Source organism: Aspergillus thermomutatus (genome assembly GCF_002237265.1).
Source record: "Aspergillus thermomutatus strain HMR AF 39 chromosome Unknown NODE_12, whole genome shotgun sequence".
Classification (NCBI taxonomy): Eukaryota; Fungi; Ascomycota; class Eurotiomycetes; order Eurotiales; family Aspergillaceae; genus Aspergillus; species Aspergillus thermomutatus.
Window position 1 is genome coordinate 122,222 of NW_020798060.1, and position 24,315 is coordinate 146,536.

General features: G+C 50.7%; 9 protein-coding genes across 9 annotated transcripts; 4 read left to right on the forward strand and 5 right to left on the reverse strand.

The window, feature by feature from the left end:
- Nucleotides 1-271: 271 nt before the first annotated feature.
- On the reverse strand, nucleotides 272-2,606 carry CDV56_108741 (uncharacterized protein; the record flags this gene model as incomplete). The annotated part of the gene is made up of 3 exons (XM_026762360.1): nucleotides 272-402; nucleotides 477-2,501; nucleotides 2,573-2,606. The coding sequence occupies 3 exons, from the start codon at nucleotides 2,604-2,606 to the stop codon at nucleotides 272-274; spliced, it is 2,190 nt and encodes a 729-aa protein (XP_026618140.1).
- A 2,977-nt stretch (nucleotides 2,607-5,583) lies between these two features.
- On the reverse strand, nucleotides 5,584-7,251 carry CDV56_108834 (uncharacterized protein; the record flags this gene model as incomplete). Its single annotated transcript, XM_026762453.1, has 1 exon — nucleotides 5,584-7,251. One exon carries the CDS (start codon nucleotides 7,249-7,251, stop codon nucleotides 5,584-5,586), a length of 1,668 nt encoding a protein of 555 aa, XP_026618141.1.
- Nucleotides 7,252-8,504: 1,253 nt separating this feature from the next.
- CDV56_108879 (rhomboid protease PCP1) lies at nucleotides 8,505-10,410 on the reverse strand (the record flags this gene model as incomplete). Its single annotated transcript, XM_026762498.1, has 5 exons — nucleotides 8,505-8,760; nucleotides 8,850-9,024; nucleotides 9,077-9,407; nucleotides 9,470-9,573; nucleotides 9,642-10,410. The coding sequence occupies 5 exons, from the start codon at nucleotides 10,408-10,410 to the stop codon at nucleotides 8,505-8,507; spliced, it is 1,635 nt and encodes a 544-aa protein (XP_026618142.1).
- A 737-nt stretch (nucleotides 10,411-11,147) lies between these two features.
- Nucleotides 11,148-11,609, forward strand: CDV56_108919 (uncharacterized protein; the record flags this gene model as incomplete). The annotated part of the gene is made up of 1 exon (XM_026762538.1): nucleotides 11,148-11,609. The coding sequence occupies one exon, from the start codon at nucleotides 11,148-11,150 to the stop codon at nucleotides 11,607-11,609; it is 462 nt and encodes a 153-aa protein (XP_026618143.1).
- An 847-nt stretch (nucleotides 11,610-12,456) lies between these two features.
- Nucleotides 12,457-13,450, reverse strand: CDV56_108939 (Mob1/phocein family protein; the record flags this gene model as incomplete). Its single annotated transcript, XM_026762558.1, has 3 exons — nucleotides 12,457-12,976; nucleotides 13,041-13,155; nucleotides 13,216-13,450. 3 exons carry the CDS (start codon nucleotides 13,448-13,450, stop codon nucleotides 12,457-12,459), a joined length of 870 nt encoding a protein of 289 aa, XP_026618144.1.
- An 816-nt stretch (nucleotides 13,451-14,266) lies between these two features.
- Nucleotides 14,267-15,801, forward strand: CDV56_108963 (Paf1-complex subunit LEO1; the record flags this gene model as incomplete). Its single annotated transcript, XM_026762582.1, has 3 exons — nucleotides 14,267-14,478; nucleotides 14,534-14,711; nucleotides 14,773-15,801. The coding sequence occupies 3 exons, from the start codon at nucleotides 14,267-14,269 to the stop codon at nucleotides 15,799-15,801; spliced, it is 1,419 nt and encodes a 472-aa protein (XP_026618145.1).
- A 2,081-nt stretch (nucleotides 15,802-17,882) lies between these two features.
- Nucleotides 17,883-20,255, forward strand: erb1 (ribosome biogenesis protein ERB1; the record flags this gene model as incomplete). The annotated part of the gene is made up of 1 exon (XM_026762635.1): nucleotides 17,883-20,255. One exon carries the CDS (start codon nucleotides 17,883-17,885, stop codon nucleotides 20,253-20,255), a length of 2,373 nt encoding a protein of 790 aa, XP_026618146.1.
- Nucleotides 20,256-20,628: 373 nt separating this feature from the next.
- On the reverse strand, nucleotides 20,629-22,266 carry CDV56_109053 (putative AAA family ATPase/60S ribosome export protein Rix7; the record flags this gene model as incomplete). Its single annotated transcript, XM_026762672.1, has 1 exon — nucleotides 20,629-22,266. The coding sequence occupies one exon, from the start codon at nucleotides 22,264-22,266 to the stop codon at nucleotides 20,629-20,631; it is 1,638 nt and encodes a 545-aa protein (XP_026618147.1).
- Nucleotides 22,267-23,332: 1,066 nt separating this feature from the next.
- CDV56_109085 (ESCRT-III subunit protein VPS20) lies at nucleotides 23,333-24,197 on the forward strand (the record flags this gene model as incomplete). Its single annotated transcript, XM_026762704.1, has 3 exons — nucleotides 23,333-23,376; nucleotides 23,550-23,913; nucleotides 23,979-24,197. 3 exons carry the CDS (start codon nucleotides 23,333-23,335, stop codon nucleotides 24,195-24,197), a joined length of 627 nt encoding a protein of 208 aa, XP_026618148.1.
- Between the last annotated feature and the right edge of the window lie 118 nt (nucleotides 24,198-24,315).

Here is a 24,315-nt window from a genome sequence, read left to right on the forward strand (position 1 = left end):
AAAGGTTCAGTTGCTCTACTATAGCCTTCTCCTTGATTATTTGATCGTGATGAACCCTCATCCCCTTCACGAGAGCGGCATTCTTCAGTCAAATGAAGATACCTGAACGTAAAGGCACAAGCCCTGGTTATTGCAGAAAAAAAATGCACTTCAAATATTCATTATGGAAAACTTAGATCCGGATATAAATCAGTCAAAGAATTATAACCAACAATACCAAGGGAAAAACAGCTCAATCCGCTGCACCGCAGCGATGGTTTGCAGAGACAAGCTAGTTGACAGCAGTATGAGGGCGAGCAGATCGCGAAGAGTGCGGTCGAAGAGAATGAGCCCGCACTGAATGCGCGTGGCGAGAAGTGGGCCGTGAAGGGATTTGTGCTGCAACAGATGACAGGGGAGGAACTGCGCCACCCAGGTCAGCCGTTATTCTCGAAGCAAACAACAAGGAAGACGAAGGAGAGAGTAGGCGAACTTACTGCTGAAACCGTAGCCCTCGGTGGCTCCCTGGGTATTCTGCGGGTCGATCTCGACTCGGATGGCTACGTCCAGCCCGCCATGCATGCCACTATTGCTGGTCACGCCATCTGCAGCCGAATGGGTAGAGCCTGCACCATCCTCGCCCTTGTGCAGCGGCGAGTGGCCGTTCTTAGGGATAGGGAATGATTGGTACCCGTTGCCAGCATCACCATTGGTGAACGGGGTGTCAACTTCGGTGATACAAGCGTAATTACGCGATGGCATGGTCACCTTGTTCCACAGACCACTCTTTTCCACGCCGCCTGGTTGCTTGTCAAAGAAACCCATCAGCGTCTCGTCTGTATCCGCATCCATGTGGTGGATCTTGTTCCTGCGAGCTAGGAGGTTTGCAACAGCCTTCGGGGGCGGCTTGTTGGTGATTGCGCTGCTAATGACGTTGACCATGTATCGAGGATCACTCTCGCTCGGGACGCCAAGCTTGGGGTTCGAGTAGAAGCGTCCAATCGCGGCGAGGTGTACGTCTCCGCCTAGGATGGTCACGCGAACGGAATGGGCGGCGGCAAAGGCTTGAAGACGCTGAATGAAGATCCGTCGCTCTCGCTTGTGCTGGCGGGCAGTGTAATGGTCATCCAGGTCGTCCAGCAAGTCGACCTGGCCGTCAAACTGGTTGAAGAAGCCGCCAGCGAGACCGAACCGCTTGTTCAGCAGGCGGATCGGCGCAATCACGGGGGAGCTCAAGATGTTCTCAAGCCAGGCCAGGCGGGGGTACGCAATGGGGACACCGAGGAGAACCACAAGATGTTTAATATCCCCATTGGCCACCGTCACTTCATGCTCAAGACGAGAGAAGATGAGATCATAGGTTTCCGGGTAATTGACCTGGTGCCGGGTCCGTTCTGTGCGCGCATCAACGCCGATGAACGCAATCCGCTTGCCCAGGCGCATATACAGATTCCTACTTTTCTCCTCTACATAAGGCCCATGGCTCTTCGCAACGATCCAACTGTCGTCCTCGGGCTGGTTTTCCAGGACAAAGGTGTTCTCTGTCTGCCGGGGGTCTGCACCTGCCGTGCCGTTGATCGCTTGCATGGTCTGCGGGGCATCTGTGGTGAAGGTAGATTTTGGCGGGGCAAGGTGATGCTGAAACAGGCAGTAATACTTGTACGCCACGCCTCCAATGCCGCGAAAGACGGCGCACCGCATGAAGTGGTCCGTGTACGAGCCGAAGCCGTCGATGATGTCGTGGTCGTCCCAGATATTGATCTGAGGGATCTGTGCATTGGCGGTCTTGAACGGCTCGGTGGAGTACCATCTGATGTAGTTTGCATAGTAGTACTCGTCGCATCGGGCTCGCAGTGAGTTATCGAAGTTGTGCGTCCGTCTCTTATGGGGATTCGCGATCGCCGTCCATTCCTTCAAGGGGCCATCCACACGGACTCCGTCGTTGTAGATTTGGTCACCGCCACCGATCATGACGTGGAAGGGCTTCTGCGCATGAACGCGAAGGACATCGTTCCACAGATTGGGACCCAGCCATGCTTTCATATCTGTGCCGACGGAGAAACCGTTACAGGAGTGGAACATGATTCGCATGGACTGGTTCACGGAGGGCACCACAAAGTTCCAGGGTGTAATCGTCCGATTGGCTTCCGCATACTGGAAGCCGGGAATGTCATATTGCCAGCGCGCTTCATAGGACTCCAGGGGAACGGTGATGGAGAAGCGCCAGAAGGCTTTCTGGGGATCCTCGTAAAGGCGCAAACCATCGATTGCGACGGGCTGACGGGCCGATAGATCGCCATTGACCGGAGCATTGCTGCCGCCGACCGGACCACTCTGTCGCAGGAGCAGCTGTGGCTGTCTTTGACCGGGTTTCGTGACGATCAAGACGCTTCCATGCCAGAGAGAGGAGGAGGGGGTGACGGTCATGTTCTTGAAGTTGATCAAAGGTCCGCAGACCACGTCGACCTGCGCGTTGCTTTGGTATGCTTGGCCATTTGGAACGGCGTCTTGATCAATAATATCTTATAGTTAGTCATGGTGACATGGTTATAGTGAGAATGGTGAGTTTGATCAGTGATGATGGGTAGCTCACCATAATGATTTGGCTGGCTGGAGTAGTGAGCCATGACGGGAGGACCAAGACGGTATTACGAGCTTGTTCGGGTCATACAATAACAATACAAGGGGAGTAAGCCTCGCAGTGTGGCTGGTGGGCAGAAGATGGAAAAACAAAAGGGTATCAAGTCAACAGATCAAAGTAGGTAGTGAGAATGCAGTTGGAAGGAGAGAAGAAAGCAAAAATGAGACAAATGACTGTAGGAAAGAGAAAGAGAAGAGGAGATTAATATTATTAAGGAGACCAGGGATTCTCTGGCTCACGATGTGCAAGCGAAGGGGGCAGCAGGGCTGATTAGCTGGGATGGATCAACGACTAGTTCGTTCTTGTTCAGGAGAAAGCGATCGAGAGATTGATGGATCATGGATACCTAGTAGGTAGTAGTCTGGTGATCTTATCGGAAGGAAGAGATCAAGAGAAATGGATGATGTGACGATAGGGCTGAGCCCAGTCAATGATCATCCCATACAGAGGTACAGAGGTAGGATAACCATCATAATAAGATGGAATACTCCGTACGCAGCATCATCAGGCTGAACTGAACCATGAACCCTCGATTATCAATGTGGCTGGAGGAGCTGCATGCGGGGATTTCTTTCTGAATTGGCCAATCACCTGCCAGTCAGGAAGATGAACTGATCGTGCGACGGAGTACCTATCTCATTCATTTGTCGCCAGTATCCACTAATCCTCTTCCCTAGCCAGTACAGTGTAGCCACACTGCCACACTGCCACACTGCCAGCCATGCAGCCACATTTTGGATTCGAATAATACGTACTCCGTACCTCGGTAATGATTATTGATCCACAATAAGGGCGATCAAAGAGCTGAAGCACCGACTAGTCATCAATATCAAGTAGTAGGTGCCTATGCTAAGGCGCCTTCATATTCAAGTACCGTCCTTGATATCCAGCAGCAGCAGTTCGAACCAGCGGCCAGAGCGATAGAATGCCTTTCTCTGTCTCGATCGCACATCCAAGCCCCGTATTATGTTCCACGTCTTTTCTAACCCCGGTAGTCACCTCGCAGTGCAACTGGTGGAGGCGTATACAAGCGCCTACCTTCGTCCAGGATGCCGATAGTAGGGCTAATCCTAGTTAGCTGTCCTGGTACCTCGTCGGCTGTCCTATCTGCTAATCCTATGATCCTGGCACTTCCAAAAATATTCCTTGAGGATCATTGGCGCAGCTATCATCTCCCTGGTCGTTGGGGTGGTTGGAATTCTGGACTTCTTGGAGCTCTACCAGAATGTTATCTCCAGGACGTGACGGGCTCTCAATGACCCTGCGCAGAGCTTTTTGAATCCAGGCCGCCGCGGGATTATTTGTACTCGACAACGGATCGAATGGTTCCGTGGCAGGATATCCTTCAGCATGCGGCAGAGGCACAGCAGCAGGTTGGGGATGAAGGGCTGGTGCGCGCGGTTGAGCTATCTGGCTGTTGATGTAGAGAGATCTAGTGAAGCAGTCTTGTCAATTTCTGAATGCTTTGACAAGGACGTGAGGAACTTTGATCCATTGCTTCACAAGGTCATGGTGATACCTGACAGAAGAGGCTGCACAGCGCTCTCAGATGAGAGAACTGAGAACACATTATCAATTATTTGAGCCACCCTGGCTCATGTAGGCTGAAAGTGCTTGAGAGTAGATGGGCCTGCACAATATATACTCTCATCCATAATAGTACTGTCCTGGAAAGTGTTCGTCATGTAGATCACTGATGAAATAGGCATTGAAGAGATGCATTACCAACTGATGTGGCCGTGAGAGAGAGATCAATTATGATTATCTTGAAGATATATTCAGCTCATCTACATTTGACTCATTCAACAATCTCATGACACCTGACTGATCGTAATCAGTTGCAAATGCCCTTGATGAGATTCAGTACGTAGAATGAAGTACCTGCTTGATCACATGTAGCCTCATGACACTGCGTCCTTACCTCATCCCTTTTCCGAATCACCGAAGAATTTATATAACCTTACAATCTTATCAACCTCGTCTTTTTTCTCCATCCTATTCGATTCATGGTTGATGACAGAATATGAAGTGCCTACAATCCCTGTAGGCTGTTCATACTACTGAGTGGAGGTAAGCAACGTGGACAAGTGGTTCCATTCACAGTGGTCTAACGATACACCAGTCTAGCTAGGACATCGACCTCAGCGTCTTTCCCCATCCTCAAGCCATCAACATGGTTGTGCATGCCGGCATGCTAACCAACTTCATCCCATCACGAAGTTGTTGAGCCTGTTGTTGTCCTTTTGATGTTTGATGTCTGTGTTTTTGATTTTCCTTTGATTCCTCTCTCCTGTTATCCTCGTACCTTGTTCTTTTTTTTTTGGCGTTTGTTTTTGTGTTTTCCTTTTTTTTTTTGGTTTCTTTTTTTGATTTCCTTCGACTGTTGAATCGATTTCCCAGTCCCAAGACTCTGACATGTGTTCATACTCTGACCAAACCGTCAAGAGGAGAAGCCGGACTTCTATTCCCAACAATCTCTGAACAAAAGATCTTTGGCGGCCTCAAGGCGTGTCCAGTGACGAAAGCCGACATGATATGTCGACACCAGTAGGGGTTCATGCCCCAAAAGGAATTTTTGAATGTAAACGAAAGCAGAATGTGTGAAAAGACGGAGAACAGATTTTCGAGGGGAAATGGGGGGCGAAAAGACAAACAGCAACGACGATGACAATAACACAAGAGGAAAAGGAGGATAACAGCACAGGAAAGGAAGCAGGTGCAATGCAGAAGGGGTATCGTACTCTAACAAAAAGTGCAGGGGACAATTCCAGGACGAACAAACAAATCGAATCAACATTCAAGGGGATGAACATGGGAGCACGTCAACAAAACAACTGAGACGCACTGAGAAACAGAACAGAAGAAGCTCAACAGATGAAATGAACAACACGGAAACAGAAATCATTCGGGAAAAAGTACACGGTCTTGATGACGCCGGCACCGTCACGACATGAACATGACCTCTAGTCAAATAGAGGGGAGGGAAGAAGGCAGCGAGGCGGTTGGTCTCCGATCTCAGGCTGCGTCTGCACCTCCAACTTCCAACTGTCATTCTCGTAACCAAGTGACGGTGCAATGGTGAACTGATCAACAGGTCTCTTGCGGACACGCACCCCAAGGTCGGTCAAAAGCGATCCAAATCGGCCCCGGTTGTCGAGCGAGTCCAATTCCGGCCTCTCTTCAAGAAGCTCAAGCGTACGTCGAAGCAGAAGAGGCAGGGGTATTTTATGATATTCAGTCGCCTCAAAGTCATCGAATTCCTCCATCGCTGGACGAACAATGCCCGGAGAACCTGGGCTCAAGCATTGTATCTGCTGTAGAACCGATCTATGGCGGAAGGGGGGTGAGGGGGTCCTTGGAGCGTCAGGGGGATAATCCGGGTCAATCGTCGGATGCTCTCCCGCTTTGACCATGGTATTTTCGAATTCCTTGCCGGGAGACTTGATCTCGGGGAGGTCACCTGGTATAGCAAAGAGACTCTCAAGACGCCGGACGGCTTCCTCACGGCGCTTCTTCCTGTTCTCCTCCCGACGCAGTCTCCAAGTTTCCAAGTCGGTTGCATGCCATTCCCCGTTGTGCGGGATATAGCCGTACGACTGCTCCTCCTGCCGATCTTCCTCTTCCAAGGTATACAGATCGTTGAGGAGCTGTCTCAAGGAATCGTTGCTATCGCTTTTGTCCGTTCTGTACTTGGCTCCCGCGGATCCAGCGCGGAGGGCAAACCAGGCCCGATACGACGCACGCTGCAGGACCTGTCGGCATTGGTCTTCATAGTGGCCGAGTTGATGACGGAGCTTCTGCTTGTGATATTCTCCTTGAATGAAGATGACATCGATAAAGTCCTGAGCGAACTGGGCGAACATAGCGGCAATGACCATCTCCATGCCGGGGTCATCGCTCACTTGAAGGCTTCTGCAAAGAGGATTTGAGCTCAGAATTCCCTCGCCAGCCCTTCCGGTCCGCTTCTGGAATGTTGCCTCCAGGAGGTCAAACAGCCTGGGGATGGAAATGGTGTACACGGTCGTGCCTTCGCTCCACACAGACCAAATATCACAAACGTCATGGGGCATCCAATTGAAATGGCGAGCAAACAGAATTCTATATTTCCAGTCATAGCCCAGGACATAGTTCCGTCCGCTGAAGACTGCGCCTTTTTCCGCAATGGGCAGGATGGAGAAGAGCAGGCGGGTTCGCTGGCTATGTTCATCGCTGTAGATCTCGGGGACGAAAAGGTCGCAGTATCTGATGGGCTCACAGTCTGTACCGTCGAACAGATACAAGTTTTCGCGCCTGATATGCATGTCTTTTCCCCCTTCGAGGCTGTTCAGATAAAGATGATAATCGATTATGCCCCATGGATGCTTGACGTTGAATGTCAGTGGCTCTGGTTCGACTACGTCAGTGTCTTCAGTAGCACTTGATGGGACCCATGTTGCGAAGCTGAGTGAACTCTGTGACTCATCATATGTTTCGTCTTTGACATCCAGAGCCATCACTTCCGCAAGTACTTTCAGATCGGTGGCGGAAAGCCCATTCGCGAGGCGGATCTCTGTGTCACTTCTGCTCATCTTGAAGCGACGCAAGCGACGGGCCATTCTGGTTTTCTTGAAACGCTTCGCCTTGGAAGGCATGAGAGGCGTTGTAAGAGAGGCAAGCTCCGTCTCTGGGAGTCGCTCGCGTTGAGAAGTGTGGGAGTCAGCCCTCGGTAAGGGTGAGATGAGAGATGAGGGAGATGAGGGAGATGAGGGAGATGAGGGAGATGAGGTGAGAGGACCAAGGATACTGTGAGAAAGAGTGATTAAGCTAATGAAGCTCTGCAGATATCACAGAAAGCTAAGGAGGATGGTGTTGCTAGAACGAAGTGTGTGAACAGAGAGGAAGAGAAGTAGTAAGAGAGAGATGGAGATGAGAGGTGAAGAGGCTGGGCATACAGTGAAAGCAGGAGAGATAGGACGCGCTAGCGTGGCGAAAAACAGCAGGACAACACCAGAAAGCAATGTTTTGTTCTTGTCTAATCATCTAAAGTGGGCTCTACGCGAGTCTTTATGATTACGTTCTTCAGTCACTCCAGAAGACCAGGATACATAGGGCTGGTTGGCCACCAAGGTCTCTCATGTCAGACTGAAAGAGGCTACTCACACTTAGGTTTCATGTGTATGAAGCTCAATCTACAAATAGAGCTGTCAGTGATGCGATCCGCGTAACCTGATCGGGGTGTGTGAGGTGAGGCATCGCAGATCTGGGCTCTATGTGAAGCCTTCACTGCACTGCCGGTTCCGGAAGCCTGTTTGCGCCTTAGGCCCCCAGGCAAGAACCTGCAGTAAACAAACAAAGATCTCTTCAGACACTTTCTAGGAGGTCTATATTGCCTTGAACGGCTTTGAAGCCTCGATCTGTAGGTTGGATTATCAAACAGTATGTCTTTATTTGTCTCTAGTGCTCGCTATCGTCCTTTGATGCGACCTAAGACCAAGATATAGTTGTCAAGATGGTGTTTCGAAGGAGAAAGAGCTTGTAGCTGGTCAAGCCAGTTGATGTTCTGTAGAGACTCTGTGCTGGAGATATCACCTCTACAGAGCAGAGCTGCAGGCTTCGAGACAAGTTTCTCTATCTGGATCTCTTTGTGAGTTACAAAAGCCAATGAAGCGATATGGTTCTAGAAGTATCAGAGTAAGACCATGTTTCAATCCAAGAAAGAGTTAACTCTATGATCACATCGAAGACAGCTATTTCTTCTCATGCAAAAAGCTGGGTATTTTTATTGAAACGAAACATAACGATCTACACTAAGACCTTGACGACGCAAAACTAACAAATACTAAGACAGGTGAGAAAGATCTGTTACATGAGGTATGCATATAGTACATGAGATTGTCACTTTGGTCTATCCAGACAGAACCCGTTCAAACCAGGTCCTGTCCTTCCGGCGTTTCTTCTCTCGTTCGCCATTCCACGCCAGGGCCCATACCGCGCCGATTAGATATCCACCGAGATGGGCAAAGTGATCGAGCTTCACAACACGGAAGGGGGATACGAGATTGAAAATTTCAAAGGCGACGAAGCCAGTCAGGAGGACCCATCCTTTGGCGGATATGACCTCTTGCCATTCAGGGGGGAGGAAGAAGATGGTGAATCTCTCCCTGTTGTGTGCGTGATCAGTCAGCCATTCTAAAGCACTCTCCAATTTCTGAGACCAAAGAAAATAAAGGTGCAAGATGCTAATACGTACTGGCTGTGAAGCAGACACCACGCCGCGACGATGCCGGAAATCGCACCACTGGCTCCCAGAGACGTGACCATCAATTGACCCATCATGACGTGACCTGTCAGAGATATCATGGAGCCAAAAGCGCCTGCAGCCATATAAAGACCCAGGAAATTGCCTCGTCCTATATCATCGTGGACTGGGCAAAGTCAGCATCAAAGGGCTGTAGGAGGCTTTTCATCGGCACTCACGTTTCGTTCCAATAAACCACAACATGAGCATGTTCATCGCTAGGTGTCTGAACTGCTGGTGACTGAAGACATTTCCGACAATACTCAAGGGATGGGGCTTGAAAGCAACATTGATAAAGTAGCGATTGAGGGTTCGCCACGCCGGCGGAAACTTCCAAAGAAGGAAGATGGCTAGATTCGCACCCATGATGGCGAACGCAGTGGCAGCTGCTGGGGGTGTATCCGGCCACATGCGGTCCGCTCTCGCTGGGGCTTCATAATTTGCGGCAAAGGCATAGCTGAGGCCAAGGACGAGAAGAGTGAGTGCGAGGCTTGGCAGAATGCGACGAGCCTGTTTGACAGCAATGAGTCTGAGTCCCTCTTGATACGTCACAGCTCATGCGAAACACTCACCGTGCTCATTTCTGCCGCTTCCATATTCCAGTCCGTTGCTTGCAAGTGGTGCTTCTGAATCCAGGCGAGTAAAGGACGCTGTGCAGGATCCGCGCGTTCTCGTACTAGCCACCGGGTAAAATCAGTATTTCCATCAATGGTAGGCATCTGCAACTCAGCTGGGTCTACTCACCCTCTAATGCCGAAGAGTCATCGAACTTTTGCAGAGCTGTATTCTGCTGGACCTGGCGCAACAGTTCTTCTCGTTCCTTGTGCTCATTCTCCAGCCATTCCTTGCGCTTTCTCTCTTGTTCCGCCAAAAGTCGCGCCTCATTTCGCTCCCGAATTTCCTTCAGGACACTCTTGCCGTAGGGGTCGTTCGAGTCACCGCGCTCAGCACCGAAAGTTCCAGATTGAGGCTTGTACAGTCCCAGTTCCTCGGCCCGTCGAATGAGCTTCTGCTGCTCTTCGAGTTCTTCTCTTTCGATACGAGCGAGAATGGCAGCATCTTCATCAAGCGGATAGTTCTTGCGCAGCCACTCAAGGGCAGCATCGAGACTGGACAGGCGGACGGAGCGAGTTATGTCTTTGGGCAGATCGAGGTCGAGAGTACCGGCAACACGTCTGCCGTGTAGTACGGCAAGGACCCGGTTGCCCATCGCCGGAGATATTTTTGCTCGGGATCCGAAAATTTTGTTGATCTCAGCCGGGGAGAAGGGCTCGGGGCGAGGCGGGACGCCATGTTCAGCGGGAGGAGCGGACTGGGAAAGTAAAGGAACAGAAGTGCTGAACGACCTGATGGACGTCGGTGAATGGGTCTGACCATATCGATTGGCGATCAGGAATGGCACCGAATGGAGTTTCTGGTCCAATGTACAAAGAGGTCGTCTGAATGTACTATATGTACTATACGAACGACATGTGAGAGAAGTGCGGAGATCGCAAAAGATGGAGCGGAACATTGCTGGTTTTGACGGAAGCAAGCCCGAGGGGACAAGCCCCGAGCATGGAGTCCGCCATGCTACGCAGAGCGCATTGCTCATATCCTGCGATTTGGACTCGAGGTCCTGCTGCAAGGATATGCTAGATGATGTTGTTGTTGTTGATGATGATCAAATGGGAGTGTTGGAGAAGTCCCATACGGATGCGATATACATAGCGGACCTCCGAGCGGCCTATCAATTTATCCGAACAGATGATGGTTTCTTGAATCAAACCATAGAACAGGCCTTCTGAGCGTAAGAGTACCTTTGGGAATCAGTATACATCTTCGTTCTCTCTAGTGACACTTGAGTAATTAAGCTTTTAGGCTGGTGATCGTTGGGAAAACCAGACTATGCCGGTAAATATATTGCGGTTTCTATCACTAATTCAGCTACATAAAACATCAGCATAGCCTTTCCCCAGAAATACTGTATCAAGGGGCTGCTGTTAGATACACCTCAGCATAGCTTGAATCAGAGACCTCAGCAAACAACCCTTCGAACCAGGATGTTGCTCATCCCAAACATCTCAAGACCGATTCTATAGTTGTCACGTGAAAATACCGATAAGATTAAGACTGAGAATGGTCTTCCAGGCGATGACAGATCCCAAACACAATAGCCCAATAATACTTATAATCACATTTAGACAAAGAGAACCCTTGGTATCTGTTATTACTCAAGACCAAGCAGATTTGTTCCTGAGCTGAGCCGAAATGTCAGAAGAGTCCCAGCCTATCACCCTCGAAGCCTTCGCCGAAGCCATCAAGGAACTACCCCTCTCCGCGGTATATGCAAAGGTCTCGGAAATTAGGAACTCCCTCGCACACCTGCGCCGCTCAAATAGCGAGCTCAGAGCGTTCATAGACGAGTCTTGTGAGAGTGAAAGCGATAAGCGAGAGCTGGAAGGGTACATCGCAGAAAACGAGGGTGTCATCACCACGATGAATGAGCGAATTGGATTCTTGAAGACCGAGATTGAGAATCGAGGCGAGTCATGGATTGAAGAGGAGGTCGAAGCGGATAATAAAGGGGATGGAGACCAAGCATCCGCATCTTTATCATCACAGCCTATCGTCAACGGTACAGTGGGGGATGAGCGGCCTAGAGCACATCAGGACGCGACGGGAAGGCCGGAAGATACGCATACCAATGAGGAAGAGGGCGTATATCTCTGAGACATCACTACTGCTGGTTGGCCTTCCAACAGCAGAAGATCGGCTTTGGAGAGATTTATTCTTCTGTGCCCTGTCGGAACCGACATGGCACCTCTGGAAGAGGTTCCACCTCACTGCATCATTCATTGTTACTGGTCTGGATGGGGAATCTCAGTCGCCCGGCACCAAGTTGCTTTGACAAACTCCTCGAGAGAGAGAAGCACACACCTGCCAGAAGGTAAACGGTGGATTCCAGCTGTGGTTATCATATAGACAGACTCAGATTACACTCGCCATTGGGTCATGTCGCTGCTGCTTGGTCCCTCCTCACATGGCTTCTTGTGCAATGACACCGTTGTCAGATTGAACGACAGACTTCCCATCTTGAACTTCGGAATTGAGTACATCTCAGTCAAACTACAGACGCATATGTTTTCATCGATTGATTGTCCCGTCTGGTTCTCTCAGCTTAATGTTAAAATTCTATCCACATCACACTAGTCCCCAGAAGCAAATATCCCAAGACAATGCTACCCAGCAGTAAAGTCTTGCGACGGAAGTATGCACCGCTCAAGGAGAGCTTGAGAGATTCGAAGTGATGTGGCATTTCAGCAGAACAGGCATTGATGACAGCAGATGGTCCAGGAGCCCAGACAGAAAACAGAGTTCGAAGGAATCTACATCAAACAGGAAAAGTGCTCAAAGAAAAGACACGGTCATAGCACCCGCTAGTAAGGGCATCTAGAATAGGAAACGCGGATCATTTAAGATCCCAATGCATGACCGTATGATGAAATGCCAGTTCCAACGCAGGTCAGCAAACAATCGCTCAATGGTCGCTCAAAGTCAGAAAAAGACAAGCTCTAGCTCAGCTAGAGCTTGGCTGTCCCCAGTGACCTCCCGCAAGTGCCTCCTGGGGGATACGCTGTTGTTTGATGAACAAGTCAATCAGGGGCTGCATAGGCTCCATCTCCTTGTCGGAAACCAGCTTGTAGTATTTCGCGACGGTGACGAAATGGACGAAGCACATGTTCAAGATGTCATGCTTGTTGATGTGCCAAAACGGATTCAACCAATGTGCGTGGTACATATGGGCATAGCAACGGAACATCTGTTTCATAATGCCTTGGCAGTCCTTGTAGAAAGTCTGAGGAAAGCCGCTGGACTTGCCAATCCACTCCTCGCCGGTAGAGTTTGCGTCGGGGCTACCAGGATTGACACTTGTAGCTTCATGCAGTGCAAAGGTTTCTGGGGTGCCGGTGACCTTCTCGGTGGGGAACATGACCGGGTCATGAATCTTGCTGACGATCCACTTTTCAACACGATTGATGAACTTGGGAGCGGAGATCTTGGCGGCGCGGCCGTCGACAAGCCAAGTGTAGGTCAAACTATTGGGGAATTCAGTTAGCGGCGGCATGAAGTTTCTGTCCGTCGGATTTTCATTTCACTTACCGACCCGCAGACATAGTTGGACAGGTGCTCTCATTGCAGATAGGCAAGCCAGTGACACCATTGACCTCCTGAATCACCTGAAGCATGCCGTGGAGCAGGCGGTATTGTTCAACAACTGCATGGAGTCGGACTATCAGCACTGACAATCTGTCCACATGGGACAGGGATCGCTTACTTTGATGAGCCAGCCATTCTCCAAGCTCCACGTTCTTCGGACAAGCACATAGGGTTAGGAAGTTACCCTTTACATTCAAAGGAGCATACTTCTCCTGGAAAAAGTACTTGGGGGCGTCAGGGTCGTAAGGTGCGGCGGGGCTGTCCATGCTCGGCGGGAATGATGGAGAATTGGGTCCGGGAGCCACTTGAACAGGTTGAGAGGCCGATGACTGGGCAGAATTTCCGCTGTTCATCTTCGGAGCGTTGTTATTGTTATTCTTGTTATTACCACCTCGGCCAAATCCTTGGCGACTAGAGGAATATTCGAGTCAGCAAGTCAATTCACAACTCAGAGACTGTATGAGCGGGCAGAAAGAGGTTGAGTGAGACGTCCTCAAAAGAGGTAGTGCAAGGAGCGCAAAGAAAAAAGCACGAGTAAAGAATTCATGCAGGCTCAGGTGCAGGAGAGTTTCCTTTGTGCATCTGCAGCGCCGAGTCTGATCATTCTGCTGCCACATCGGGAATTCAGGGGACGGTGTGAAGGGGGTGTACAGGAACAAATCCATCGCAAAAGAGAGTCACGCAGCACACTTACACACTTTGAAAAAAGGTCGCCATTGTTGATCACAGAGTCACAGATAGCCAGCTAGACCAGACTTCCAAGCAATAATTGAGAACACCAGGAACAGTACAAAGAAGGAAGAGAATAGTAACAACTGCCACTTCTAAGATTCTCCAGTTGTTGATCTCCTCTATCGGTCTGGCCCTGTGGAGCTGTTCCCGCCGCTAAGCCCTGTTGGGTCCGGAACGGATTATCGGAAATTTCCTGGAGACAATCAAAGGACTGAATAGCCCAATCTCGATGGCTGTTCCTCCGACGAAAGCTCCGCAACAGGTGCTACTTTGACAGTTCACCTCGATTGCGTGAGCGGACTGTTCATATTTTGCGATTCAATCTTCCGGAACACTTGATCTGACCTTGCACGGCTGATTTCGTCATTGGCGCGTCGCTCATAGCTGTTGATCTCTTATACTCCAGCAGGGCCATAGCACATTCAAAAACACGCATCATGTCTTCTTCCGATGAAGATGTGGTGCGCCGTCCAGGAAGAAGTGCGGCTGCTGATCGAGTCGAGAGCCCTGTCGGTAGCGAACACAGCAACACTCTCGCTGCGCGGGATCCGAGTCCCTTCGGATCCGATGCGGGAAACATGAATGGTGACGACGATGCTGATCTGTTTGGATCCGACGGGTCGGAAGGGGGATTTGGCAATGAAGAAAAGTATGAGAGGCTTCTATACTGCTTCCAGTATTAAGACATGCTGACCTCTTGTCAGTCGACCTCAAAGAACACTTGACGACGAGGAGCTAGATTCGGCAGATGACATTGATCGCTACGACAGAGCCGGAGATCGCATGGATGAGGATGGCGTGGAAGGGGACTACCAGGAAACTGTGAATATCATGGACTTGAGTTTAGGCCGGGCGCCTGAGCCAGTGACTTCAAATGGCGAGGTATGTGGGAGTAGGGCCGAAGGAGAACGTGCTACCCTGTTGGCTGACTCTAGACACGCAGGTCTATACAATGCCAGTGCCAAATTTCTTGTCGATAGAGATAGAGGAATTCAACCCGGAAACGTACGTTGCGCCTCCATTCGCTACTGCGGCGACTTCTCTGTGCTGGCGTCATGACCCGAACGACGAATCTCTTCTGCAGTCAAACGCTAGAATTATCCGGTGGGAAGATGGATCTTTAACGCTCCAGCTTGCGTCGGCACCCAAGGAGCAGTACAGAATATCCACCAAGCCACTGGCACCCACAAACAAGGCAGGCGAATACGATACAAAACTGGATTCACATGTCTACTTGGGAGCAGCTGCAGAGACCTCGTCGGTTTTCCGACTGACCTCACATCTGACTCATGGTCTTACTGTTCTTCCTACGACCGTGGAGACTGACGATGCAGTGCAGCGTCTGCAAGAGTCTCTGGCTGCGGCTGCGCGAGGCAGCAAAAAGACAGCGGATGGATCGGCGCCAGTCATTGAGGTTAAGGAAGACCCTGAACTGGCCAAGCGACAGGCCGAAATGGCGGAGCGCGAGAAACTCAAGGCTGCGCGTCGCCGTCAGCAGCTCGCAGATCGTGAGCTCGATCGTGGTCGTCGTGTCGGCTTCTCCCACCGCTCAGGTGGTGCTGGCCTGACCGTAGGTGGTCTAGAAGATGACGACGGCCTACTCACAACGCGACCCCGTGCACGCAAGCCTCGCAAACCCAATCGCCGTGGTGAAATTTATACCGATGACGAAGAAGATTACGATCGTCGCGGACGGACGAGGGAAGATGAGTACGACGAAGACGATGGCTTCCTTGTCGGCAGTGACGAAGAGCCTGAGATTGTTGAAGACGATGACGATGAGGAAATCCTCGAGGATGACGAGATGGATGCAGAAGGCGAAGAGGAAGATGATGTCCCTGCCCAGAGATCCACCAAAGAAAAGCGGCCATCACCAGAGCGACATGTTTCGGAAGCAGGAGCATCCGGAACGCCACCGGTGAGGAAGAAGAATCGCTACATCGTTGATGATGATGACGATGAGGATGAATAGTCTTCGATCCTTGGCCATTTGCACGCTCCCGAATGATCCTTGGCGTCTTGACCACGCTCTCCTAATTAATGACCCTGCAACCTGTAACAACCTCTCGGAGTCAATGAAATTGTATCTAGAAACGAGAAAATTAAGATCCGTGATGAAGATCCATCGTCCATTGTCGCCTCTGTATACAAAGATCTCCGCCGCTCTACGCAGGTTCTTACCCGACTAAAAGGCTCCATCAGAATCATGTATTGCTCCATTGTAAATACCGGAAGCGCGAGTCAGGCATGAGTAAGATAGTATTGATCGACCTGGTCCATAAGGCAGCAAATAGAAGTGGTATATGGCACAGTATGACATCGCGCCCAGTACAAATCCCCCGCAAGCCTTGACTCCCAAGCATAAATTATTGCCTAATCCACAAAGAACATGACACCTAAGCAATAACATAGATAAACAAATAGACCGCTCATAATGGAACCGCACCCTCCGGGTACTCGTGCGGTGCGAATTCGAACTTGTCTATAACGTCTCGGGCGCTTCGGATTACACGAAAACAAAGCAGATCTTCTTCACGACGGTCCTCTGAGTGGATCGGTGAGTAAGATCTGGGTTTGTTTGGGGACTCGAATGTTCGAGATCGATGCCATCTGTGCTGGCGTGCTTCCATTTCCTCAATGAGAGAAAGTAATGTGGGCGAATCCGAGCATTTCACCCGACCAGCAGGATCTACCGGGCCACCTGTAATAGCGCTTCTGACAGTTTGTCGAAGCCAGTCCTTCCAAGTCTCTGCGGGACTTGGGGAGTTCTGCGTCACTGAGGCCACATAAGCTGCCGGGGCTGCTAACTTGCCGAGTTCTTCAGCATCAGCTTTCGACACTCGCAGCCAGGCATCCGCAACGACGTTCAAGAGAGTTCCAGTAAACATGACATTCTGCATTCCCAAAGCAAAATTTGTGGGACAGACTTCACAGCGAATGACAGCCCGCGCTGTTTTGGCAGCGATAAATAACGAACACAACGTGTGTTGAGATATTGGGAAGGGAGCAAGGGAAGAAAGATGACTGAGACATAGATACAAATATGATAAGCAAGTACACTGAGAACTGTTACTGCCTTCTGAGCCGGGGGATGATATAGGAGGAGAATCGATCTGCGTCAAGCTCGACGGTAATGTGAACGGACACGAAGTTGCGGCCGTTACGCTGGAGAAATCAGGCCAAGGACCGGTAGTCGCAGGGACAGGGTTGAGCGATCTACCGTGCTCCAATTGCCATAGGTGATTGTGGCTATCGTCAGTAGATAATAGATTAGGAAAGGCCTGTGGCATTCGCAGGGGTGCGGTGTACACTGGAGGACAAATTCGCAGGGCATCTGATGCTGCTGTAGCTTCGGCCCCGGCTTCAGTCAGAATCCGAGCATCATCTATATCAGCCCACATCCCATTGTCTGACGTCCCGTATAGGGATACATCGTTGTCCTCACGGGGGCGCTTTTTCGGTGGCCGTCCCATCTGCTTCTGTAATGAATAGTGGCAAGCAAGGGACTGTTTAAGGCAACGACTACAGCCCGTAGCTTCGCCGGAGCATTTCAACTTTCGTTTCCCTATTGACGCTTGTCAGGCCTCGGAGTTGACTTGAGAACGATCCTCCATCGAGGAGTACCTACTGCACTCGTCACAAGCCGCATGTCTTTTCAAAGGCGGTACCGAGGTGGTGTCATGACTACTACTGCAAGGAGGGAGAGGTTGATTCCATTCGAAACTATCGTCCTGCATGCTGAATGACGTGGATGGGGATTTTACAAAACAGTATTGGAGGAGTTCAAAATTGTTCGTCAGTCATAACCATAGTGCTGAAGACGTACGGCAATGAATAACAAAATAATGATGACGGCGGGAGATTGATCTATTCATGAAAGAACAGCGAAAGGCGATAAGATGAGGGCTATCGAGGCGGTGTATCACGTGGGCGGTCAGCACTCTCATTTTCGGGGAAAAGCAAAAACAGAGAGAAAAAAAAAAAGCTGCGTGAAAATTGCAGCTCATCGTTCAAAGCTTTCTAGTTGGAAGAACGCAACGGCTCTTCGCAAATATGGATGGTTCCAAAGCTTCCAAGAAGCGCAAGGCAGTTACCCGTGATGTGGAGGAGGAGGCAGGCGTGTTTTCTGGAGATGAATTGAACACAGACAACCTTGACGGAGCGCTTTCGGATAACGCCAACGACCTGTCCAGTGACGAGGATGAGAGCGATTCGGAGGTGGAGTTGATCGATGACTTCAGTGATGAAGAAGACGAGGAAGAGGAAGACGAACTTGACAGTGACGAGATTCCCTCGGATGGAGAGGATTTAGCCAAGAAAAAGTCAAACACCACGCCTGGTGAACTTGGCACAACGGTGGATGATGGTGAGAGCTCGAGCGAGGGAGAACCGTTGAATTATCGAATTGAAAAGGATGCCAATGGGAATGACCGCTTCATCTACGACGAGATCAATCCGGACGATAATTCTGAATATTCTGATGTCGACGAAAATTCAAACACCATCGGCAACATTCCTCTTTCATTCTACGATCAGTATCCTCATATCGGTTACGACATCAACGGGAAGAAGATTCTGCGGCCCGCGAAAGGCGAAGCTTTAGATGCGCTCCTTGATAGCATTGAGATACCTAAGGGTTGGACAGGGCTTACTGATCCTTCCACTGGCAAGCCTCTGGAGCTGAGCCAGGATGAGCTGGAGCTGCTGCGCAAAGTGCAAATGAACGAAATTCCCGAAGATGGTTACAACCCATACGAACCCACAGTTGAATGGTTTACCAGTCAGCAGGAAATCATGCCATTGAGTGCTGCGCCGGAACCCAAACGGCGGTTTGTGCCCTCGAAACACGAAGCTAAGCGGGTTATGAAGATTGTGAAGGCAATCAGAGAAGGCCGGATTCTCCCGTTCAAGCCCCCCACGGAAGGGGATCAGGAGGATGACACTGTCATCAAGTATGATCTGTGGGCCGATGAAGCGGAGCGACCGGATCATCCTATGCATATCCCTGCGCCTAAACTTCCGCCTCCAGGCTATGAGGAAAGTTACCATCCGCCTCCAGAGTATCTGCCTGATAAGAAGGAACGAAAGGCTTGGGAGGAAGCTGACCCTGAAGACCGAGACCAGGAGTTTCTCCCTAACGATTTCGGTTCTTTGCGCAGAGTTCCTGGCTATGAAAACTTTGTCAAGGAGAAGTTCGAGCGGTGCCTGGATCTTTACCTGGCCCCTAGAGTTCGTAGGAGCAAGTTGAACATCGACCCTGAAAGCCTTTTGCCCAAGCTTCCGAGCCCCGAAGAGTTGAAACCGTTCCCCACTGCTTGTGCTACCGTGTTCAGAGGGCATAAGGGTCGTGTGCGTACGCTGGCTGTTGATCCTTCCGGCCTGTGGCTTGCTACTGGTGGCGATGACGGAACTGTTCGTGTTTGGGAACTTCTTACGGGCCGTCAATTGTGGAATGTGAAATTGAGCGAGGAAGACCCCGTTAATGTGGTTCGTTGGAGACCGGGCAAGGATGCTCTTATCCTCGCTGCGGCGGCTGGCGACGACATTTTCCTTGCTGTTCCTCCAATTGTCGACCCAGAAATTGAAAAGGCTAGCATGGACATTCTGGATGCGGGCTGGGGTTATGCTGCATCTGTCCCTCCTCCCACTGGTGCGGAAGCAAACAAGAAGAACAACCCTCCCAAGTGGATACGTCCTTCGTCGACCCTTGCTGATTTGGGAGTCTGCGCTGTCATCCCTCTTCGCTACGTTGTCAAGTCCATTTCGTGGCATCGCCGTGGTGACTACTTTGTCACGGTTTGCCCCGGCTCATCAACACCAGCTTCCGTGGCCATTGCCATCCACACTCTGTCCAAGCATCTGACTCAGTACCCCTTCCGCCGGCGTATCAAGGGCGGTGGTCCTCCTCAGGCTGCTCACTTCCACCCCTCGAAACCGATCCTCTTTGTCGCAAACCAGCGAAGCATTCGCGCATACGACCTTTCACGTCAACTTCTCGTCAAGATTCTACAACCTGGTGCCCGCTGGATTTCTTCCTTCGACATCCACCCGACTTCTTCCACCGCTTCCGGTGGAGACAATCTTATTGTCGGTTCATATGATCGCCGTCTCCTTTGGCATGATCTTGAACTGTCCCAGCGTCCTTACAAGACGCTGCGCTACCACCGCAAGGCCATCCGTGCCGTCAAGTTCCACCCAGGTGGCCGCTACCCCCTGTTTGCAGATGCCAGTGACGACGGTTCGCTCCAAATTTTCCACGGTAGTGTTACAGGAGATATGCTCAGCAATGCCACCATTGTACCGCTCAAGGTTCTCAAGGGACACAAAATCACTGGCGAGCTCGGTGTGTTGGACATCGACTGGCATCCCAGAGAACCATGGTGTGTCAGTGCAGGCGCGGATGGAACTTGCCGCCTGTGGATGTAATTACATGTCGACTTCGAAGCGTATATTATTGGGTTTTCCAACTGTTAGTTTATCATGTCATGTCTACATGAGAGGCGTCTTGGTGTGCATCATCTTTTTCAATAGATATATCCGCTTTATAAAAGTTTTTGTCCTTATAAAAAATGTTTTCCTCGAAATTAGGTCCTCGTCGGATGATCCAAGCAACCTACTTCCCCAGCCCGATTTCGGATTTTTTGGAATATTACGAGGAAAATGAGCCATTGGTAGACTCATCAATCGCAAATTTCCAAGCAAGCGAGGAGATTTACAGCATCTGCACATGGAGAGCTTTCAGTACGTGACCATTATCCCAATACTTTCGTTGACTTTGTACGCGACTCTAGTCGAATATCTACAAAACGCCCCCGCTCCATTCCCTCCTGAGCTTCTCATACTTTTTGAGATCGGTAACACTGGGCCGAATGAAAGCCTTAGCCGCAACGAAATCCTCGAACTTGATCTTGTCACGTCTTTTGATCGCAGAGTAACCGGCACGGCGCAGCAAACTTCCCAGATCCGCACCGCTGAATCCTTCGCATTCTTCGGCGAGCCTCCTCATATCTTCGTTGAACTCGATAGGAAGATTGCGAACGAGGGTCTGCAAAATCTCCACACGTTCCAAGGGATTAGGCAGGCTGACGTAGAGAAGCGTTTCAAGACGACCTGGACGAAGCATTGCGGGATCGATGATATCCGGTCTGTTTGTGGCGGCAATCACGTAGATACCTTGACGACTGCTGCCGAGGCCGTCAAGCTCGGTGAGCAGGGTATTGACGACACGTGCGGAAGCTTCGGACAGAGCATCATCTCTGCGGGGGACCAGCGCATCAAGTTCGTCGAAGAAAATAATGCAGGGGACTGACGAGCGGGCACGAACAAAGACCTGCCGTACTGCACGCTCTGACTCACCCACGAACTTGTTGAGCAATTCAGGTCCCTTCACACTGATGAAGTTGGCGCGCGACTCGTTGGCCACAGCCTTGGCCAGCAACGTCTTACCACAACCGGGGGGACCCCAAAGCAGGACGCCCGTGGGCGCTGTAATACCCACGTTCGCATAGAGCTCGGGAGACTTGATTGCATCCACGATCGCAGTATTGAGTTCTTCGCGAATCCCTCCCAAAGCACCAATGTCTGCCCATGTAGTGTCTGGTATAGTGGCGAAGCCCTCACGCTTGGAGGACGGCTGGATTTTGGGAAGAGCGGTAAAAAAGTCTGCATTGGAGACAAAGACCGTCTGTGTCTCGTCATCCATGGGGGTCTCCTTCGCGTGATTGATAAGCCGTCGCAGCTCTTTGACTTTAGGGCTCAGATCATCTGGATCTTCTATGTCCATCTCTTCCCCACTATTCGATTTGAGTAGTTCCAAGTATCGTTTGATAGCCGCAGAGCCTGCGGTGGAGACCAAGTCGTTGAGATCAGCGCCGACGAAGCCCGGTGTCCGTTTGGCCAGAGTCTTGAAGTCTAGGTCGTCAGCGAGGCGCATTTTTCGAGTGAGCGCCCTCAGGATCTGCTCTCTGACTGGTTCTGAGGGGACAGTCATGTTGATTTCCTTATCAAATCTACCCCCGCGACGCAGGGCTGCGTCCAAACTGTCCGGTCGATTGGTAGCTGCTAAAACAATTACGGGCTTGCCGTCAGTTTTGTCCAGTGCTAAATCGTCCATGCATGTTAAGAGCTGAGCAACAATCCGTTTCTCCATCTCTCTTTGTGCACTTTCTCGCTTCGGGGTGATGGCGTCGATTTCGTCGATGAAAATGAGGCAAGGCGCAATCCTTCTGGCTTCTTCAAAATGCTCTCGTAGGGCCTTTTCGGACTCTCCCGACATTCCCGACACAATGGATGGGGCAGATATTGGGATGAATGGAACGCCTAGTTCTGCCGCGAACGCATTGGCTATCATTGTTTTACCGCAACCTGGCGGACCATGCAATAGCACACCGCGGGGTGGCTGAACATTTGACGACACGAAAACTTGTGGACGGGTCATCGGTAGGATGAGGAGATCTCCCAAGCTCTGAATCACGTCGTCCAATCCACCCAGGTCCGCAAGGCTCACATGTGTCGGAGGCGAGCGATCAACCGCGACATCGGCCTTTCGTCGTTTAGACGAATGACATTCGCCTCCATGTTGTCGTCGCTTGGTCGAGGTTAGTGCAGGCGTAGGTGCGCTTTCGGTACCACTTGGTTCGGCTGACTTTTGCGGTTTCGAGTTGGTATTCCATGCGCCTACAATGCTCCTATTGAGGCTGTTGGATTCCTGTGATCGTCAGAAATGCAAGCATGGAGAGATGTTCATGTGTCGCGTACCGGAACAGGTTGTGCTTGCTCCTCCAGGCCCTCGAAGTCGCCATTCACAGAATCTCCTTCATCTTCGCCGAGCACGTCGCTTTTAACCACTTCCACGACCCTTTCGATACTATCCTCTAATATCCTCTTCGGCTTCCTGTTCAGACTGGAATTTGATCGCTTGATGGTATCATAGATTGCGGACACCGAGAGACGGATCCTGTCGCCCTCTCCCTGATCATCAACGATTCTGCGCACAATCTGGTAAACCTAGGACAGAAAGTCAGTTCATTATAGATGTCCGCAAACGCGGCGAGCATTATTTTCGGTCTCTCCTCACTTCGCGATCCAAGCCTTGCCTCAGAGTCGACCTACCCCCACGGGACTGACGCATCTTCTTCAGACGCAGGGGCTGTCTGCGCAAGAACAGTCCCGTCCAATGGTGACACTAATAGCGATATCAATCTAATAGGAAATCCTCCGATTCTCTATATTTTTTTGGGCCATCGGGGAAATAGATTTACCGTAGTCGGCTTTCTCCAAGATTTAAAATACCACGAGGGACCAGAGTCCGCTTGTCTGATTGGTTATCACTCCCCCAGGGAAAATTCCATACGCGCATGGTATTTTTCCTTACGCCGCACTGAGAGTTTTGAAGAGTGTACGTCATTTTCCAGTGTGTTTGACTTTCTGGGGTAAGATATCCGTAAGGTAATTATCGCCGACTTATCTACGCTCCAGGTTGACACTGCCAATATGCTGTGACAATGGGAAACACAAGCAGCTCTCATAAGGTCTCTGCTCAGGATCGGTAAGGTTGCCCTTTTCTCATCTTTTAGCTACTCCCCATCTGTTATTGTGCAATCTGAGCACCCTACCACGGACCGCATGTGACGCCAGCAGCGATGCTGTCCCACTGGCTCCTTGCCATGCTCTGGACCGCCTGCAGAATGACTACTAACGAAGAAAACTGTCGGAATTTAGGGCCATTCTCGATCTGAAGAATCAGCGCGATAAGCTTCGTCAGTATCAGAAACGAATCACTGTCCTCACAGACCGCGAGACTGCCATTGCAAAGGAATGTCTTGCGCGAGATGACCGCCGACGTGCCCTACTGGCTCTCCGTCGTAAGAAATATCAGGAGACACTCCTAAGTAAAACAGATGCGCAGCTGGAGCAGCTGGAGCAGCTGACGAGTCAGGTGGAATTTTCCTTGGTCCAGAAAGATGTTCTTTTTGGCTTGCAACAGGGAACACGGGTGCTCCAAGCTATCAACAAGGAAATGGGAGGCATCGAAGCTGTAGAGAAGCTGATGGGCGAAACTGAAGAAGCCAGGGCCTACCAAGAGGTAAAGAGACGTGGACCTGAACGCCGTGAATGGGCAATCGTTGTGCTAACCGCATGCCATTACAGGAAATTAGCCAGATGCTTGCGGGCCAGTTGTCGAACCAGGATGAAGACGAAGTCGAGGACGAGTTGGAGAGATTACGGCAAGAGACAGAGGCTATCACCTTGCCAAAGGTCCCTACCGCGCCTCCAGTTATGGCTGAGGGCGAAGAAGAAGGCGACAAAGAGGAACTAGAGATTGCGGCCGCCAGGATGAAGACGCGTACTGCAGTTCCAGCTTCCTGATGTACGCATGTCGTACACTTCTGCCAATCTCATCATATATACAGCAGAGACTCAAGCATTTTCGGGCGCTGGTGGTTTTGTCCATCTTTCATTGCTCTCCTCTTCTCTGGAGATAGTA